Genomic DNA, 20,663 nt, shown 5'->3' on the forward strand with positions numbered 1-20,663 from the left:
TGTGATTAAGAGTCATTTATGGTTTGTCTCCCTCCCAATCCCATCTTGTTTCATTTATTCTTCTCCTAGCCCCCTACCCCCCCATGTTGCTTCTCCATGTCCTCATATCAGGGAGATCATATGATAGTTGTCTTTCTCCGATTGACTTATTTCACTAAGCATGATACGCTCTAGTTCCATCCACGTCATCGCAAATGGCATGATTTCATTTCTTTTGATGGCTGCATAGTATTCCATTGTGTATATATACCACATCTTCTTTATCCATTCATCTGTTGATGGACATCTAGGTTCTTTCCATAGTCTGGCTATTGTAGACATTGCTGCTATAAACATTCGGGTACACGTGCCCCTTCGGATCACTATGTTTGTATCTTTAGGGTAAATACCCAGTAGTGCAATTGCTGGGTCATAGGGTAGTTCTATTTTCAACATTTTGAGGAACCTCCATGCTGTTTTCCAGAGTGGTTGCACCAGCTTGCATTCCCACCAACAGTGGAGGAGGATTCCCCTTTCTCCACATCCTCTCCAGCATCTGTCATTTCCTGACTTGTTAATTTTAGCCATTCTGACTGGTGTGAGGTGATATCTCATTGTGGTTTTGATTTGTATTTCCCTGATGCCGAGTGACGTGGAGCACTTTTTCACGTGTCTGTTGGCCATCTGGATGTCTTCTTTGCAGAAATGTCTGTTCATGTCCTCTGCCCATTTCTTGATTGGATTGTTTGTTCTTTGGGTGTTGAGTTTGCTAAGTTCCTTATAGATTTTGGATACTAGCCCTTTATCTGATATGTCGTTTGCAAATATCTTCTCCCATTCTGTCAGTTGTCTTTTGGTTTTGTTAACTGTTTCCTTTGCTGTGCAAAAGCTTTTGATCTTGATGAAATCCCAATAGTTCATTTTTGCCCTTGCTTCCCTTGCCTTTGCCGTTGTTCCTAGGAAGATGTTGCTACGGCTGAGGTCGAAGAGGTTGCTGCCTGCGTTCTCCTCAAGGATGTTGATGGATTCCTTTCTCACATTGAGGTCCTTCATCCATTTGGAGTCTATTTTCGTGTGTGGTGTAAGGAAGTGGTCCAATTTCATTTTTCTGCATGTGGCTGTCCAATTTTCCCAGCACCATTTATTGAAGAGGCTGTCTTTTTTCCATTGGACATTCTTTCCTGCTTTGTCAAAGATTAGTTGACCATAGAGTTGAGGGTCGATTTCTGGGCTCTCTATTCTGTTCCACTGATCTATGTGTCTGTTTTTGTGCCAGTACCATGCTGTCTTGATGATGACGGCTTTGTAATAGAGCTTGAAGTCCGGAATTGTGATGCCACCAACTTTGGCTTTCTTTTTCAATATTCCTTTGGCTATTCGAGGTCTTTTCTGGTTCCATATAAATTTGAGGATTATTTGTTCCATTTCTTTGAAAAAAATGGATGGTATTTTGATAGGGATTGCATTAAATGTATAGATTGCTTTAGGTAGCATGGACATTTTCACAATATTTATTCTTCCAATCCAGGAGCATGGAACATTTTTCCATTTTTTTGTGTCTTCCTCAATTTCTTTCATGAGTACTTTATTATTTTCTGTGTATAGATTCTTAGCCTCTTTGGTTAGGTTTATTCCTAGGTATCTTATAGTTTTGGGTACAATTGTAAATGGGATTGACTCCTTAATTTCTCTTTCTTCTGTCTTGTTGTTGGTGTACAGAAATGCAACTGATTTCTGTGCATTGATTTTATATGCTGACACTTTACTGAATTCCTGTATAAGTTCTAGCAGTTTTGGAGTGGAGTCTTTTGGGTTTTCCACATATAGTATCATATCATCTGCGAAGAGTGATAGTTTGACTTCTTCTTTACCAATTTGGATGCCTTTAATTTCTTTTTGTTGTCTGATTGCTGAGGCTAGGACTTCTAGTACTATGTTGAATAGCAGTGGTGATAATGGACATCCCTGCCGTGTTCCTGACCTTAACGGAAAAGCTTTCAGTTTTTCTCCATTGAGAATAATATTTGCGGTGGGTTTTTCATAGATGGCTTTGATAATATTGAGGCATGGGCCCTCTATCCCCACACTTTGAAGTGTTTTGATCAGGAAGGGATGCTGTACTTTGTCAAATGCTTTTTCAGCATCTATTGAGAGTATCCTATGGTTCTTGTTCTTTCTTTTATTAATGTGTTCTATCACATTGATTTGCGGATGTTGAACCAACCCTGCAGCCCTGGAATAAATCCCACTTGATCGTGGTGAATAATCCTTTTAATGTACTGTTGAATCCTATTGGCTAGTATTTTGGCGAGAATTTTTGCGTCTGTGTTCATCAAGGATATTGGTCTGTAGTTCTCTTTTTTGGTGGGATCCTTGTCTGGTTTTGGGATCAAGGTGATGCTGGCCTCATAAAATGAGTTTGGAAGTTTTCCTTCCATTTCTATTTTTTGGAACAGTTTCAGGAGAATAGGAATGAGTTCTTCTTTAAATGTTTGGTAGAATTCCCCTGGGAAGCCGTCTGGCCCTGGGCTTTTGTTTGTTTGGAGATTTTTGATGACTGTTTCAATCTCCTTACTGGTTATGGGCCTGTTCAGGTTTTCTATTTCTTCCTGGTTCAGTTGTGGTAGTTTATATGTCTCTAGGAATGCATCCATTTCTTCCAGATTGTCCAATTTGTTGGCGTAGAGTTGCTCATAGTATGTTCTTATAATTGTCTGTATTTCTTTGGTGTTAGTTGTGATCTCTCCTCTTTCATTCATGATTTTATTGATTTGGGTCCTTTCTCTTTTCTTTTTGATGAGTCTGGCCAGGGGTTTATCAATCTTATTGATTCTTTCAAAGAACCAGCTCCTAGTTTCATTGATTTTTTTCTATTGTTTTTTTGGTTTCTGTTTCATTGATTTCTGCTCTGATCTTTATGATTTCTCTTCTCCTGCTGGGTTTAGGGTTTCTTTCTTGTTCTTTCTCCAGCTCCTTTACGTGTAGGGTTAGGTTGTGTACTTGAGACCTTTCTTGTTTCTTGAGAAAGGCTTGTACCGCTATATATTTTCCTCTCAGGACTGCCTTTGCTGTGTCCCACAGATTTTGAACTGTTGTGTTTTCATTATCCTTTGTTTCCATGAATTTTTTCAATTCTTCTTTAATTTCCTGGTTAACCCATTCATTCTTTAGAAGGATGCTGTTTAGTCTCCATGTATTTGGGTTCTTTCCAGCTTTCCTCTTGTGATTGAGTTCTAGCTTCAGAGCATTGTGGTCTGAAAATATGCAGGGAATAATCCTAATCTTTTGATACCGGTTGAGACCTGATTTGTGACCCAGGATGTGATCTATTCTGGAAAAGGTTCCATGTGCACTAGAGAAGAATGTGTATTCTGTTGCTTTGGGATGAAATGTTCTGAATATATCTGTGATGTCCATCTGGTCCAGTGTGTCATTTAAGACCTTTATTTCCTTGTTGATCTTTGGCTTGGATGATCTGTCCATTTCAGTGAGGGGAGTGCTCAAGTCCCCTACTATTATTGTATTATTGTCGATGTGTTTCTTTGATTTTGTTATTAATTGGTTGATATAGTTGGCTGCTCCCACGTTAGGGGCATAGATATTTAAAATTGTTAGATCTTCTTGTTGGACAGACCCTTTGAGTAGGATATAGTGTCCTTCCTCATCTCTTATTATAGTCTTTGGCTTAAAATCTAATTGATCTGATATAAGGATTGCCACCCCAGCTTTCTTCTGATGCCCATTAGCATGGTAAATTGTTTTCCACCCCCTCACTTTAAATCTGGAGGTGTCTTCGCGTCTAAAATGAGTTTCTTGTAGGCAACATACTGATGGGTTTTGTTTTTTTTTTATCCATTCTGATACCCTGTGTCTTTTGATTGGGGCATTTAGCCCATTAACATTCAGGGTAACTATTGAGAGATATGAATTTAGTGCCATTATTAGCCTGTAAGGTGACTGTTACTGTATATTGTCTCTGTACCTTTCTGATCTACTACTTTTAGGCTCTCTCTTTGCTTAGAGGACCCCTTTCAATATTTCCTGTAGAGCTGGTTTGGTGTTTGCAAATTCTTTCAGTTTTTGTTTGTCCTGGAAGCTTTTGATCTCTCCTTCTATTTTCAATGATAGCCTAGCTGGATAGAGTATTCTTGGCTGCATGTGTTTCTCGTTTAGTGCTCTGAATATATCATGCCAGCTCTTTCTGGCCTGCCAATTCTCTGTGGATAATCTGCTGCCAATCTAATATTTTTACCATTGTATGTTACAGACTTCTTTTCTCGGGCTGCTTCCAGGATTTTCTCTTTGTCACTAAGACTTGTAAATTTTACTATTAGATGACGGGGTGTGGACCTATTCTTGTTGACTTTGAGGGGGGTTCTCTGCATCTCCTGGATTTTGATGCTTGTTCCCTTTGCCATATTAGGGAAATTCTCTCCAATGATTCTCTCCAATAGACCTTCTGCTCCCCTCTCTGTTTCTTCTTCTTCTGGAATCCCAATTATTCTAATGTTGTTTCGTCTTATGGTGTCACTTATCTCTTGAATTCTCCCCTCATGGTCCAGTAGCTGTTTGTCCCTCTTTTGCTCGGCTTCCTTATTCTCTGTCATTTGGTCTTCTATATCACTAATTCTTTCTTCTGCCTCATTTATCCTAGCAGTGAGAGCCTCCATTTTTGATTGCACCTCATTAATAGCTTTTTTGATTTCAACTTGGTTAGATTTTAGTTCTTTAATTTCTCCAGAAAGGGCTTTAATATCTCCAGAGAGGGTTTCTCTAATATCTTCCATGCCTTTTTCGAGCCCGACTAGAATGTTCAGAATCGTCATTCTGAACTCTTGATCTGACATATTACCAACGTCTGTGTTGATTAGGTCCCTAGCCTTCGGTACTGTCTCTTGTTCTTTTGTTTGTGGTGATTTTTTCCGCCTTGTCATTTTGTCCAGATAAGAGGATATGAAGGAGCAAATAAACTACTAAAAGGGTGGCAAAGACCCCGGAAAAATGCGCTGTAACCAAATCAGAAGAGACCCCTAATTGTGGGGGGGAGAAAGGGGATAAAAACAGGTTCTGAAAGAAAAAAAAAGGAATAACAAAGAAAAAAATTTAAAAAATAAAAAAATATAAAAAAGAAAGAAAAAATATATATATTTAGATCAACTAGTCAAAAAACGTTAAAAAAGAGAAGGGTAAAAGTTTTAAAAAATTTAGCAGAAGAAGAGAAAAGAAAAAAGAAAAAAAAATTGAAGTAGCCGCAAGACTAAAGAATCATGGGGAGAAAGCCATGAGTTCTGTGCTTTGCTTTCTCCTCCTCTGGAATTGCTCTGCTGTCTTAGGAATTGAACCTGCTTTCTCCTTGATAGATGAACTTCGTCCTGGCTGGATATTTTGTTGATCTTCTGGGGGAGGGGCCTGTTGTAGTGACTCTCAAGTGTCTTTGCCTGAGGGGGGATTGCACCGCCCTTACCGCGGCCGGACTAAGTAATCGGCTCGGGTTCGCTTTTGGGAGCTTCTGTTCCCTGAACGCTTCCCGTAGAGTTCCGGAGGACGGGAATGAAAATGGCGGCCTCCTAGTCTCTGGCCCGGAGGAGCCGAGAGCCTGGGGCCCCACTCCTCAGTGCGCCCCCAGAGGACAGCACCCAATCACTCCCGTATCCCCAGCCTCTAGCCGCGCTCCGAGCTCACCCAGCCCGCGACCAGTTCAAGGTAACCCCGAGCTGAGAGTTCAGTCCTCGGCTCTGTCTCTGCAGCCGGCTTCTCCGTTCTAATACCTGCGAGCTCTCCGACACTCTGACACCCCCGATCCTTCTGTGACCCTGCGGGGCCTGGGGCCACGCTGACCCCGCGTGGGCTTCACCCTGGTTTAGCCTCTGGAGCAATGTCCCTCAGTGGAACAGACTTTCAAAAGTCCTGATTTTGTGCTCCGTTGCTCCGCCGCTTGCCGGGAGCCGGCCCCTCCCCCCGCGGTCTATCTTCCCGTCGTTTTAGATTCACTTCTCCGCCAGTCCTACCTTTCAGAAAGTGGTTGATTTTCTGTTTCTAGAGTTGCTGTTCTTCTTCTCTTCGCTCTCCCGTTGGATTTGTAGGTGTTTGCAATGTTTAGATAAGCTATCGAGCTGATCTCCTGCTACCTGATGTAGTCTCAGGCTGCTACTTCTCCGCCATCTTGACTCCTCAGTAGTGTAAGCATTTTAAGAAATCACCATTAGTGTTAGCTCTCAGCTTAATCAGGACGTAGTCTCCTGAATTCCTATAGTTTCTTCTCTTAGTCTGTAACATGTAACAGCTACCGATCAACTGGAAGCAAAATTCTTCAAACTTCTGGGAGTAGCAGTTGGTAAGTTTAGCAAGTCCTGCATACAAAATAAGCAAAATGCTTACATATCTGAGCTTTAGGATCAGAGAGATTGATTTGAATTTGGAATTCTAAAATTTATTGGGGGTATATTTTGTCCATATTTTTCTCAATTGCTATCATCACTACTGTTTTTGTTTTTGTTGTGATAAATCTCTCTGGTTGATTTTTTCCTGGCTGAGATGAAAAGGAAATGGTTGGTATCACTAAAAATGAGAGTTTTTTATTATTGCATACTGTATACCAGGCGCTACTACAAATGTTTATGTGTGCTAATTAATTTGATTTTGTTATGGTACTGCCTCAAACAGTAGTCAACTGTACAAAATGTATGATGCATGCTATGGATTCTATAATTGCAGCCCACGAAGAACCCCTCTTCCTAAAGCCAGCTGAGGGAGTCTGAGAACTCTTAATTACAGTTTGGACATTATAGAAGCTGTACAAAGCAGCATCTCCATTCAAAGTCGTCGAATAAAATGTGTATCAGCTTTCAGTGACCCTGCTGCTTTGCTAAGTCACATTCTTGGGAAAAGGCAGATGGCGTAAAAACAGACCAAGTGATAGGACTGCTATCTCCTTCAGAGGAAATGCCTTTAAGGCATGTAATATCAGCTGCTCATTGGACTGTTGAAGAAGTCCACCATCATGTTATCTTATCGATGCATTAGTATTAATTTGAAAATGTACTGCACTGTCCTGTTTTCCCCTGTTATATTTTTCTCTCTTCTGAGAAGATAGTTATTATAGTTATTAATGATCTCGGAAACCCCAGAATAGCCAGGATGGATGACAGCACAGACATCTGTACTTGAATGCCGTTGTTTTGACAATGTTGAGTTGGTGCTCTGTGTGAGTCTGAATGTCCTAGAGATTATCCATTTGCATTGTTAGGATTTGATCTCCCAGTTACTATACTTACTATAAGTGTTTAGTACTGTCATGCTGATAGCAAGAACTGATGGGCAAGCTTATGTCTCCCTCATAAGGACTCTATTCAGCTTACCTCCCTGACTATTTTTATGTAAGTGTTTCATATTTTAGAATCCCCTCTAACTTAGTGACAAAGTATGTAACAAATTTCCAGCATATATAGTAAGGAGGATTAACAAATAAGAAAGAAAATTATTGCTCAGTTTGGCTATTGTGATAAAAATAATGATGGATTTGACCTATGTCCCCTACCTGGAAAATTCTAGGAATTTTACAGTTTGGCTCAATAGAGCAGAATCTTTACAGAAAGAAGCTTTATGAAATGACTCAACACATAGCACAAGTCCATCTCATAGTAAATGGGGACTTTTTACACAATTGAATTCATCAGTCTAAGAAAGTTTTAAAACTATGTACCGATAGTATTGAAAGAGAATAAAATGTGATACTGAGCTCTCAGTAGTCATGCTTAGTTAGATAACTAAAACGCTTGATATATCTTTGCAGTTTAATGATAAACAGTTTATAGTCCTTAAACTATACCATATGGTTATTGAACAAATACCTATGAATCCAAGTGATAGTCCTGGTGATACTAACTTCTTCATTGAAAAAATTTTGTCTAAACCATAAGTGACTCTTCATCTCACAAAACAAACTGCCGGTTGCTGGGGGGAGGGGGGGTTAGGAGAGAGGGAGGGGGGTTATGGACATTGGAGAGGGTATGTGCTATGGTGAGTGCTGTGAAGTGTGTAAACCTGGCGATTCACAGACCTGTACCCCTGGGGATAAAAATACATTATATGTTTATAAAAAATAAGAAATCAAAAATTAAAAAAAAAATTGACTAAAATACACTTTAATGAGAGAAGTGTTCTTCCTGTAGTAATATTAGCCATAGGACACTTGAAAACAAGTCACTGACAAAACCATTCCCAAAAGAAAGAAAAGTGTGTTCTGAATTTCACCAATATTTAAAAATGGAGTTAGGGGCGCCTGGGTGGCACAGTGGGTTAAAGCCTCTGTCTTCAGCTCGGGTCATGATCCCAGGGTCCTGGGATCGAGCCCCACATCAGGCTCTCTGCTCAGCGGGGAGCCTGCTTCCTCCTCTCTCTCTCTATCTGCCTCTCTGCCTGCTTGTAATCTGTCTGTCAAATAATAAATAAAATGGAGTTAGAAACAAGTCTCAGTATTCATTTCCTAATGTTTTTGTTTTAGATAAAACTTAAAACTTTTTTTTTTTTTTGGTCATTTAAGTCTCAGTAATCCATGTCTTTTGTTTGTTATTGTCAGAGTTTACATCTTACTTCTCCTCTTGCTGGTTGTATACACAAGATATACACAAGGAGGTCGAATTTTATACATTAACCTTTAGTAGAAAGGTCTCAAAGAAGTGGTTGAATATTTCTGGTCAGGACAAAATAATTAAGACTCATCTCCTCAGTTAAATACAACTGTAAGGCCTGGAAAGAACACAAGAGAAACCCAAAGGAGAAGTTTGTCGTGGAGTTACCTGAGGACTGGAAGAGCGCCACCACAGAAAGCGACAGCCCAGGGTTGGCATTTCCCAATCTCCAATCCAACAACAGAATGTAGCCCAGATGAGCAGACTCACTTCTCCAGTGGGTCAAATGGGAGTTCTGTTGACCATATCAGGAAAGTTTGGCAGAACCAGCATGGTAGAATCTACCAAATCCGTCTGCCATCAGCAAATACAATAAATTAAAGGATAATAGTTTATTGCATTTCTGTAAGGGGATTATTCTGAGCTCCTGAGAAATACATAGGTGTCTGTTTCTTCATGAACAATCACTAGAGTTTTTTTAGTTTCCTTTGGTGGTGTCACGTTTCCATGATAATCATTATCCTTGTGGCACTGTGTTGGTATCTGCACACTGGAGAATGAGGTACTTCTTCCAGTTATTTATAGGCTGGCTTTTGTAGGCAAAGCCCTTCACCTGTCAGCCCATGCAGAGTCTGGTGGTATCCACAGGAGGACTTGCTGTTGGAGTCCTAAGGCAGGTGGATCTGGTGCCTGCGTCCGCAGGTGGATGGGCCTGATGCCCAGCACATAGAAGCAGCCTGGAGTCTCGATCAGTGAGGTGAGCCTGGCCCCAGAGTCTGTTGTGATGGACCTGGGACCTAGATTCTCTGCCCACAGACGTCAACCAGTCCCTATGGACAGATAGGGTGAGCCTGGATTCTGGGTCCTCAGGATTCCAGTGGGAGCGTTGGTACACAGGAGCTGAGGGAGCCACAGGCACTTAAGTGGACCCAGTGACTGGGTTTCCAGGGACTCAGTGAGAGCCTGGTGCTGAGGAAGCTGCCTGAGGATGAAGGGGCCATCTGGGGGTGCTGGAACTTGTTAGTGACCTGCTAAGCTGTGGGCCTGCCTTCAGGGGCTCTCTGGGAGCCTGGGCCTGAGGAAGCCATCAAAGCCAAGGGCCTGGGTTCTCAGGCGCTGGCAGAGAGCCCGGTGCTGAGGAAGCCGCCTGGAGCCCATACAGTGTTGGGCCTGCCTTTATGGCATGCTCTGGGAGCCTGAGCTGAGGAAGTCACCTGAAGCCACAGGAGCCCCCTGGAGTAGCTGGAGCTGCGAGACCTGGGTTTGCAAAAGCCGGTCGGGAGCTTGCTGCCTTGCGACCCTCCTGGAGCCCCAGACACAAAGCAGAGCCCAGTGAGAGCTGGTGTCCAAGATACCTGACATAAGGCTGGGGGGGGGGGGTGGCGGGGGACATTCCTGCGGTGTTGCCTAAAGGCGCAGAGAGAGCCAGAAAGAGGTGTCCAGGTCACACCATGCTGCGGGAGCCCCATGAGCAAGGGGCTTGGTAGGTGGCAGACACCTAGGGACTGGTATTGGGGCGACCGGCTTTGGGGTCCGCGTGCAGTCAGCACTTCACTGTCCTCCCTTGAGTGCGTGGGGCTTCCAGGTCTTGGAGAAGCCGTGAGAGGGTGTGAATCTTTCCTTCTCTCAGTGTGCCCTTTGTTATTTCTGCTCTTCTCCCAGGTACTGCAATCCCTCACCTGGAATCCTTGGCTCCTATGAAGTTATTTTATGCGCAGTTGTTCGAATTATGTTTCCGAAGGGAGGATGAGAGCTGGAAATTCCTATGCTATAATTTTGATCCATTTATGTTTTAGTCTATTTTTATTTCTAAGGACATTTTCAATTTTATCAGCGTTATGTTGAATACTAGTCATCTATTATTTAGTACAGATTTGCTCTAGTTTTATATCCCCTGTTTCATTCTTCACTTCCCTCATTTTCACCAAAACTTGTTTCTTCATCAGTCTGTGAAAACTTTAAGAATTCTGTTGGGTTATTTAAAGTGCCTTTTTGCTTGGTTGTTTGCTTGGTTGCTTGTTGCTTGTCTTTTTAGTTAGTTCGAGTTTTTAGCCTTATTGTATTCTGTCCACTTTCTTTGGATTTATTTTGTTTTTCTTTCCTCAATTTAAAATGTGCTACTTGATTTTAACCCCTTAATTTGGTTCACCCCCTTAATTTGGTGCAACCCCTACTTGCAAACCCTGGTCATCTTCTCAGTAACTGTGAATTTCAGCGACAGCTATCCGGTTCATTAGTCTAACTCTAAACCAGTTTATCTGCATTCTCCCTGCTCCATCCCCCAAACCCATGGTGCAGTATGAAAGCCTGGGCATCGTCTTTGAATGGAATACAAAAAAATATTAACAGATAAAATGTTTGTCTTTTTCTTCCATATGCTGAAGGCTTTGTTCTAAGTGTAGTTTGTTTTTTTTTTTAATATATTAAGGATAAGTGTTTAAAATTATCAGTTATATTTTGTGCAACTACTGATATGATTTTTTAATTGATTTATGATTATAATCAATTAAGTATTAAACTACAGGCTGTTAGTTTCCTGAAAAAGATGTTGTTTGAATGTGTTGTATTCTTTAAGTCAGAATGGTAATATTTCTTCCTCTTCATTTGTAAGGGAGACAAGTTGCTGAATTACATTGGGTAGGTAGATTCATATCATGATAAAGATGACAGTGAGACAAGGGTGAGAGATGATATTTTTATATTACTAAGTCACTTTTTTCTACGTAATTTTCTTAGTAATTAAAATAATTTCTATAAGAAATAACCTCATATTATACAGATTTATCTCTATCTTTCAAATATGCAACATCTTTCAGAGCTGTGTTTTATTCTGATTTTTCACATCTTGTTGGTATTTGTTTTTTGTTTTTTGTTTTTGTTTTTTTTTGTTCTCTGAAATGAAACACCATCCCTGTTTCTAAGACCAGTACACTAAAGCCAGACTCTTGGTGGTGGTCTGCCTTGGGTCAAGTTTCAGTATGGGTTCAGTCAAGTGTCCAGAAGGCAACAGCACTAGATTAAATTGTGTAGGCCTAAGAGGAATGAAATCCATTTACCTTGCTTGCTAATTTATATACAGTAACACTGTGTTTGCCCATTGGAAAAGATAGCTATTATTTTTTACAATTCCTACATAGCACTGTCTTCTTACTAACGTGCACCTATGGGCTGGGTTCTCTAGAGTGAAGCCTTAACTTGTTTGAACAAAGTGTCCATCAGCAATAGCAGTACCTATCAGTGAGGCAAGGATGAAGAGCTAGGTTGGGATTTGGGGATATGTCAGTATTTATAACGTAATAACAGATTTTTCTCTCTTCTCATAATTAAAGGGTAAAAGAAAGACTATCCCAGAAAAATAAGAAAGGGGAACTCTTAGACAAATACTTATATTTATAGCGCATATTCTGGTTTGTATTTGCATTTCTTTGCAAATCTTATTAAACTGTATTTTATATTTATTCCATAACTTTATTATGTTGAAACCACATAAGAATATTTGGTTAGTATTATCAGTTCACTTACTTGATTTAGTGCTTCTAAGTCTTCTCTCTTTCTGGTGATCCTTCTGTTTGTTCATACTTACTAAGAGAGGGCTGTGTTTATTCAGTATTGATTGCTGACATGGATGCTTTTCGAAGATTGAGTCATTACTATTCAAATTTTTCTGGCTCAGAAAAGAAAATGAGAAGGGGAAAGTGCATGTTGCCATGGATACACTTTTTTCACAGTTAGAGCTAGATGCAGCCTGGTTAAAATTTAAAGCCCTAAATATTTTGCCTATAATGATCTTTTTCATGTATATTGTTGCAACAGAGGACAGTACCCTGTGTATTTTTTTAAAGATTTATTTATTTTAGAGAGAGAGAGAGAGAAAGAGCATGGGGGATTTAGGGGGAGGAGGGAGAGAGAAACCTAAGCCTACTTTGCACAGAGGCAGAGCCCATCCCAGGGCTCAATATCACGACCCTGAGACCATGACCTGAGCCAAAACCAAGAGTTGGACACTTAACTGGCTATTACCCAGGTGCCCCAGGACAGTACCCTATTTATTAAGAGGGATGAATATAGTCATTTAAAGTTACAGTAGTGTCACTTTCTATATTATACTATCCTTAGCAAGTGCAGCTAGAAATTAAAATCATGGTAAGACCCAGTACAGCTGAGATTTCTTCTCATCTAATGATATTAAAGCTAGGCTTTGCCAACATCTTTTGTGTTTCTGAAACAAACTGGTATATTCTTCTGGGGTCATTGATTATTTATTCCTTAGTTCATTCATTCCATACATATGTTTAGCTCCTTTGATATATTCCAGGTAGTATTTTAGGAAATGAATATAGAAGAGTACAACAACAACAACAACAAAAAACACCCATGAATGTAGAATCCCACTGTCTGGTTGTAGAAAGAATTAAACATGTGTCATCAAACCAGCTAGCTTATCTAATAAAATTGTGAAAAGAATTATAAGAATAAGTTGTTAAATAATAGCTACAATGGGAGTCATCAAGGCAGTTTTTTTTTCATTACATATTAAATTTCCATTCCTAGAAATAAGGTTAGTAAGAGTATTCCCCCTAAATTCTCTCCCAAAGACCAAGTCTTCATAAACAGACTTCATGCAAAGGATTTATGAATAAGATATAAGACATGAATAACGTCAGTTATTCTGAAAATCATAAAAGGAAGAAAGGGTAGAAAGCTTAGCCAAAAGAGAAGTTCAATTACCCTAGTCAAGAATAATGGTGAAGGGAATTGAAATTATTTTGATAGCCTTAGAATTCTCAAGAAAACTGGCTTGTTACTTGTCCATTCAGAAGAAAAATTACTTCTCTGAATGTCTTGAGTTTATAACAGTTTCAGCACTACCAAGTAAATACTCTGTTATCTAAGGCTGTTTTAGGCAAATGTCGATTGAGTCTTTCAGATTATTTGGTTAGAGTCATTTTAATGGCCATTAAGCATGGCCAGACATTCAGGGGCTAGGCTAGCTAGGCTCAAGTAACTTAGCAATCCTCTACAAATATATCCCTAATTGTATCTGCTTTTTTCAACTTTCATCCACAGTTTTGGTGCCCAAATTCAAATTGCCTTGTTATAATTAGGTCGCTCAGTTTGGCTTTAGATTTAAGGCCTTCGACTATTTGGGGTCTTAGTAATTTGAAATGTTATTGAGGGGCTGGAGATACTAAAAAGGATTACTTCAGGAACTTCTACTAAGATTTCAGCTGTGTCCTTATGGATCAAAGGAATCAGTCTCCCAAAGAGACAAAAGAGAAAATATTTTAAGCAAAGGGGATAGTGAGTGAGAAGGTCCTGTGCACAAAACAATGTGGCACTCTTTCCTGCACTTTTCTTCCAAATGTGTCGTGTGAACTTAGTCTCTCAGCAACTGATTATTGTTGATTCCTCTTTACTTTTCTTCAGACTTGACATAGAATGGTACCCTGTATTTATGTTCTTCAAATGTTGCCATGAGAAATTTAAAGATGGAGAGTTAAATAGTTGTTTTTACGTACACATAATACTTGTTTACATTTCTAGATAGTGGCAGAATTACCTCTCCTAATGTTAGGCTGTACAGGCAATCAAAGATCATATAACCTTCCCTTTTCTTCTAAGAATAGCTCAGCACCAGGCCATGGGACTATTATTGGTCTTTTGTGTTCACAGTGATAAATAAAGGGGTTTAAAGTTCTGAAACTACAGAAATGGCCCTTTTCTGTCAGAGTATAGGCTAGAAGCTGGAAATGGTCAGATTAATCTCCTGCTTGCTTCTCTAGGCCTCACAAAGGTCAACTTTCCCCAAGGCAGTTTGTTTTTCTTGAACTGATCCTTTATCACTATCAGAATGGAAAGTGGATGTGGGCGTATTTAAAAGGAACTAAAAATGTTGCTTTTAAAATCTTTGCTGTACTATAAGACCTTTAGTTGGCAACCAAGGGCAAATTAAGACTTCCACTTGGTAGAAGTCAAATTACAAGGCAATTAACTTTCTATTTTTTATTTTTTTATAAACATATTAGCCCCAGGGGTACAGGTCTGTGAATCGCCAGGTTTACACACTTCACAGCATTCACCATAGCACATACCCTCCCCAGTGTCTATAACCCCACCATCCTGTCCCAACCCCCTTCCCCATGGCAACCCTCAGTTTGTTTTGTGAGATTAAGAGTCTCCTACGGTTTGTCTCCCTCCCGGTCCCATCTTGTTTCATTTATTCTTTTCCTATACCCCAAACTCCCCACGTTGCATCTCCACTTCCTCATATCAGGGAGATCATATGATAGTTGTATTTCTCCAATTGACTTATTTCGCTAAGCGTAATACCCTCTAGTTCCATCCACGTTGTCACAAATTGCAAGATTTCATTTCTTTTGATGGCTGCATAGTATTCCATTGTGTATATATACCACATCTTCTTTACCCATTCATCTGTTGATGGACATCTAGGTTCTTTCCATAGTTTGGCCATTGTGGACATTGCTGCTGTAAACATTCGGGTGCACATGCCCCTTCGGATCACTACGTTTGTATCTTTAGGGTAAATACCCAGTAGTGCAATTGCTGGGTCATAGGTTAGTTCTATTTTCAACCTTTTGAGGAACCTCCATGCTGTTTTCCAGAGTGGTTGCACCAGCTTGCATTCCCACCAACAGTGTAGGAGGGTTCCCCTTTCTCCACATCCTCACCAGCATCTGTCATTTCCTGACTAACTAATTTTAGCCATTCAGACTGGTGTGAGGTAGTGTCTCATTGTGGCTTTGATTTGTATTTCCCTGATGCCGAGTGATGTGGAGCAGTTTTTCATGTGTCTGTTAGCCATCTGGGTGTCTTCTTTGCAGAAATGTCTGTTCATGTCCTCTGCCCATTTCTCGGTTGGCTTATTTGTCAATTGACTTGGTTTTTAGATCTAAGCACTGAGGATTCTGTCTTGATATAAATGAGCACCTTAAACCATAAATTGTTTTTTTCAGAAGGATTCTGTCTTGATATAAATGAGCACCTTAAACCATAAATTGTTTTTTTTTTTTTTCAGAACGGTACTGAAAAATAAACTATTATAAAATTGTCAGCAGCTGACAACCAGAGAACTGATTCTGTAATGTAGTGAAAAACTAAAAAGATCAAAATCACATTTCTGCCTTTTAACAGGCCTTTGGCTGTTGCACAGAACCTGCTATAGCATCGTAGAAGGGAAGGAGGAAGTAGAGGTCATAAGGCCCACTTTACACTGTTGGGGAAAAGGATGTGCCTATTCTTAGTCTGCTGTGACTCTTAAGAACAGAGACTTAAAGATGTACTAGCCGTGCTCTGAGAGAATTAATCAGAAGAATTCAGACAAATCATCGTGCTATGTGTAGAGCAGTTTGACTTCTAATAATTACAGATTTTTTGTTTGCCTAACTCTTTATTCAGATGCACAAAACAACACATATTCTCTAGTTTACCCTTATAAATGGATTCAGAAGAATTAATTATCCATCAGACTTTCATACATTTTTTCTTAGTTTAGCTTATTTGGTCATTGTGTCCCCTGACTCTATCGGATGCCATAGAATAATGTTTTTTTAATATATTTCTGTATATTCATATGTATTCCAGTATTCCGATTGTCCTCACTTGGTTTTAGATCTTTGACTGTAATTCTAATTGTGATTCATGGCAATTATGTAAGAGAGTATTTTTTTTAATTTGTTTATTTGTTTATTTACAGCATAACAGTGTTCATTGTTTTGGCATCACACCCAGTGCTCCATGCAGTAAGTGCCCTCCCTATTACCCACCACCTGGTTCCTCAACCGCCCACCCCCCCACCCCTTCAAAACCCTCTGGTTGTTTTTCAGAGTCCATAGTCTCTCATGGTTCATCTCCCCTTCCAGTTTCCCTCAACTCCCTCTGCTCTCCATCTCCCCATGTCCTCCATGTTATTTGTTATGCTCCACAAATAAGGGAGACCATATGATACTTGACTCTCTCTGCTTGACTTATTTCGCTCAGCATCATCTCTTCCAGTCCCGTCCATGTTGCTACAAACGTTGGGTATTCATCCTTTCTGGTGGAGGCATAATACTCCATTGTGTATACTTGCCACATCTTCCTTCCTAATCAATTCTGTTTAGTCATCCATGGCTTTCTCCAACCTAGCTATTGCCTGGATAATTGTTAGTCTGAATTCCTTTTCTGACATATTGTCTATGTCGATAGCCATTAGCTCTGTTGCAGAAGGCCCATCCTCTGTATTTTTCTTCTGTTGGGTATTCCTTCTCCTAGTCATTTTGGAAAGAGATGACTGAACAGATGCAGCTGGACTTATCGATTGTGGTGCAGTCAATGTGCACCCTGGAACGCTTCTGTGCAATCAGGATTCCCCACCCAAATGAGAGAAAAAAGAAAAGAAAAAGAAATAGAGAAGAAGAAAGAAAAAAAGGGAGAAAGAAAAAAGGAAAAAAAAAGAGAGAGAGAGAGAGAGAGATAGGAAAAAAAGGGAAGATAAAAGAGAAGGCTCAGCCCAAATGGGCCACAAGGTAAGATTTATGAAGTATACAAACAAAAACGGACAAACAAAAAGATTGAAAAAAGTATATGACAAGAGAAAAATATATATATATAAGCAAAAAAAGGGAAGAACCTCATCAGAAAGAACCCCAAGTATAAGATTTATATATTATCAGGACAAACACAAATTCACAGAAACCCTGACAGAAGGAAAAATTGGGACAGTGGTTATAAATTCTCAGTGTGGTGAGGAAGGTTATTTTGATTCTTCTGAAGGTATCTTGATGTTTTTGTTAAGGGACTCAACTTTCCTAAGTTACAGGGGGATTAGAAACTGGTTTGCCTATAGGGGTAGCATTGATTGGGGAAAGGGGATTACCTTGAAGTTTAACTCTATATGTATAGTAGAAAATAAAAATTAAAAAAGAATAAACTAGACTAAACTAAGTTAAAATTAAAAAAGAATTAAAAAAATAGAAAAGCAAAAGAAAAACACGGGTGTATGTATCAAAAAGTTCAGGTTAGAAGGTTATAAAAGAATTTGATGTACTGGACATCTCAGTGTGGTGGTAAATAGGTTAAAAAATTACCTGTGTGTATAAAGAAAAAAAGAACCGGAATATTGGTAAAGAGTTAAAAATAAAAGTTGTGTTTATGAAGTAGTGGTGGTTGTTCTCTTGTAGTCTTTTTTTTTTTCTTCCTTCCTGGTTGGTTTTCTGGGGGAGGGGCGTGCCACGTGGGTTTTCAGACAATGATGTTCCCTGAGTTAGGTCCTCCCGCTCCCCTCAAGGGGGTGAGCTCTGAGGAAACTGTTTTTTTCAGCCTTTTGTTCTCTGGGGGTTTTTATGTTCTTTCATCTGCTTTCTCTCGCCTTGACAGCTTTTGATGGTTTTTGGAGGTTTAGAGGAGAGCAAACTGCACCCCGACCTCCATCTCAGAGAGAAGCCCCAGAATGTTTTGGAAAAGCTGCTGGCTGAGTCAGTTCTGATTCACTGTCCCTGGGGATGCAGGAGCTCCTCTTTGTACCCAAAACCGGGGCAGCGGTGGCTGTCTAGGCAGCTCCAGACCGCCAGAGAGGTTCCGAGCAGAGATCGCACACTGAGATTTTCCCGCTGTCCTGGGCTGGGAATGTCTGGTTTTTCTGGCTGCCAGAGCTCCAGGCTAGCACCTATGAGCACGTATCCCAAGGGAGGGTGTGGGACACGCGCATTTCAGGATTGCCATCTGGCCAGGCTCCCAGCCCCTCACGGGAGCCAGACCCCACTCGTTCTCGGGCGCACTGGCATTCAGGTGCACTGGTGGCTCAGGGACGGAGACCTGATTTCTCCGCCGCACTCTCTCTGGCTCCACGCCAGGGGAGGCTGTCCTGGGTCCGGGGACTTAGGTCCCTGACCCTAACCACCCAGGTTCCCACTATTACCCCCCGCGATCCTTTGCTCTTTGTTTTTTGAGTGCTTTCAACCAGACTCCAAGTTAATGCTGGTCCCCAGACGCAGAGCACTCTCGCATTGGGGTATTATTTTCCAATCGGACAGAAAAGTGAAATAACTGTGGCCAGTGGCAAGTGTTTTGAGAAATCAGAGCAGAATGTGGAAGCACAGAGTGCCGAGAACCTCTTTCTAGACAGTGTTAGGGTACACCTTTGCCTTTTTGGGCAGCGTGCACGCTCCTTTCTTTGGGGGCAAGGGTTAGTTACTTCTGTGGGTTATTTCTGTAACCTCTGCCATTTAGCTCCTTGGGTTGGGGACACTTTAAGGGTGGAATCTTTGTGTACAGGCTAGTCAACTTTTCCTTAGTTGCCTGCCATATCCTGAGGCCAGGCCAGCTAACTTGTCAGTGTATCCTGTCAGTTGCTGGGATGGGAGGTTGGAGTGCATTCCTCGTGTGGCATACGCTTCTCCTGTGCTTCTGTCAATGCTGAAGGAATTTCAGGATTAATCAAAACTATTTTGGTAAAAGGCAGCTGCTTGAGAAGTTGTAAGCACTAACTCAGTTCAGCAGAACTTCAGGTCCTAGTGGTCGGGCTAAATGAAGCATGCTGCAGTCTTCTGGCTCTCATTTTCTCTCTGGCTCTGTCACACAGCCTTTTTGTGGCATCTTCCTCCGCATGGTTCCCTCCTTCCTTTTTAGGTAAGGAGGGTTTTGTTTTTGTTTTTGTTTGTTTGTTTTTAAGGTTTATTTATTCTTTTAAAGATATTTGTTTATTTGAGAGAGTCTCCATGGCGGCAGGGGGAGGGCAGAGGGAGAGAGAGAGAGAGAATGTCAAGTACACTCTGCACTGAGCCAGGAGCCAGACTGAGGGCTCCATCCCAGGACCCTGAGATCATGACCTGAGCCAGAGTCAGGGTTGGATGCTTAACCCACTGAACCCTGAAGATGGGCTCCTGAAAATATGTTCCGGAAAGTGGGCCGAGAATATGTAGTGTAATGCCACCGACTGTACTGTTTGTCACTTGATTCATTCAGAAAATTACACAATTCTTGGAAAGAACATGGCATGCCTCATTAAGATCAGTAGTCAGGGGTAGCAGAGAGTTTGTGAATGACTGCCCCACCCCCACCCCCTAGGGCAGTGGTGTCTAGCCAGGGTCTGCTGGAGCACGTGTAATTAGGCCTTTGGTCTCTGTGTGGTAACGTGTGGATTCTGCTTTCCAGGGTAGGCATTGCTGTCTTTATTTTGTCAGCACAGTTCTCTCCTGCCTCAGGGCCCTGGGAAGGGGCTTCGGACTGGGGTATGGGGAGGCCAGGACTTTAGGAGAGGCTGCTCCAAAGCTCCTGGTGGCAGAAGAGCAGAAGGGAACAGGGGAACTGGGTGAAAGAAAGAGGCCCGCTGGCTCCCAGGGCACTCCAAGCCTGGAGGCAGAGCAAGCAGCGCTGGCAGTTGCAAGCCCCAGTGCAGTTGCAAGTTCTGCAAAGTGCACGGAACTGCTTCCCTGGGGGCAGATTCAGGGCTCGATCTGGCTACAACCCCTTAAGGCGGACTTGCAGGGTCGGGAGCCCATCTCCGCTTGCCCAGCTCACTCGCTCCCCCTCTCCAGGCTGCCAGGTAACCAGCAGTTCTGTGCCCCCAGCGAGCACGCCCTCCCTGGCATGCACACCGACAGCCCTCCCTCCCCCCTACCCCTCATCAGTCACTTGGCGGAGTTGGCATAGGTGGGAGCTGGTCTCTGGGCACTGGCAGTGGCAGAGGCGCAAGCAGCCGCAGCGGCAGTGGTAGCTAGTGGCCCAGCGGCAGAGGTTTGGCTGAGGACGGCTGAAGTGAAGGGAGAGGGGCAGGACCACAACGACTCCCCAGATCGCGTTTCTCCTCCAAGTGGCACCGGTTTTGGCTTTAGAGGGGTTTGTGGGGTACAGCCCATCCATGACCAGGGGCGACAAGAAGAGCCTGACAGGTACCTGTTCAGAGCTGAAGGGGTGGAAGGGGATGGAGGGCTGGGGGCAGGTGGGGGCCACCCGGGGCATGGGGGAGGCCCATGCTGCTAAGATGGAGATTCTGGGGCTGGGGGAGGCTGGGGGGTTGGTGGCGGCGGGTGGAGTCGCTCCTGCTAGGGGCCA

The 20,663-nt window shown here is 41.8% G+C and overlaps 1 protein-coding gene across 2 annotated transcripts in view; it reads left to right on the forward strand.

Moving 5' to 3' along the window:
* The window catches only part of LOC123933493 (transport and Golgi organization protein 1 homolog), a 105,376-nt gene that overhangs the window by 67,139 nt on the left and 17,574 nt on the right, over positions 1 to 20,663 (forward strand). For both annotated transcript variants that reach the window (XM_045992722.1, XM_045992723.1), the window contains exon 3: positions 16,327 to 16,372. In XM_045992722.1, coding sequence (XP_045848678.1) covers positions 16,368 to 16,372 — 5 coding nt within the window. In that variant the 5' untranslated portion in view covers positions 16,327 to 16,367. The remainder of the gene's footprint in view (positions 1 to 16,326; positions 16,373 to 20,663) is intronic.

This window comes from Meles meles, chromosome 21 (genome assembly GCF_922984935.1).
Source record: "Meles meles chromosome 21, mMelMel3.1 paternal haplotype, whole genome shotgun sequence".
NCBI classification, from domain to species: Eukaryota; Metazoa; Chordata; class Mammalia; order Carnivora; family Mustelidae; genus Meles; species Meles meles.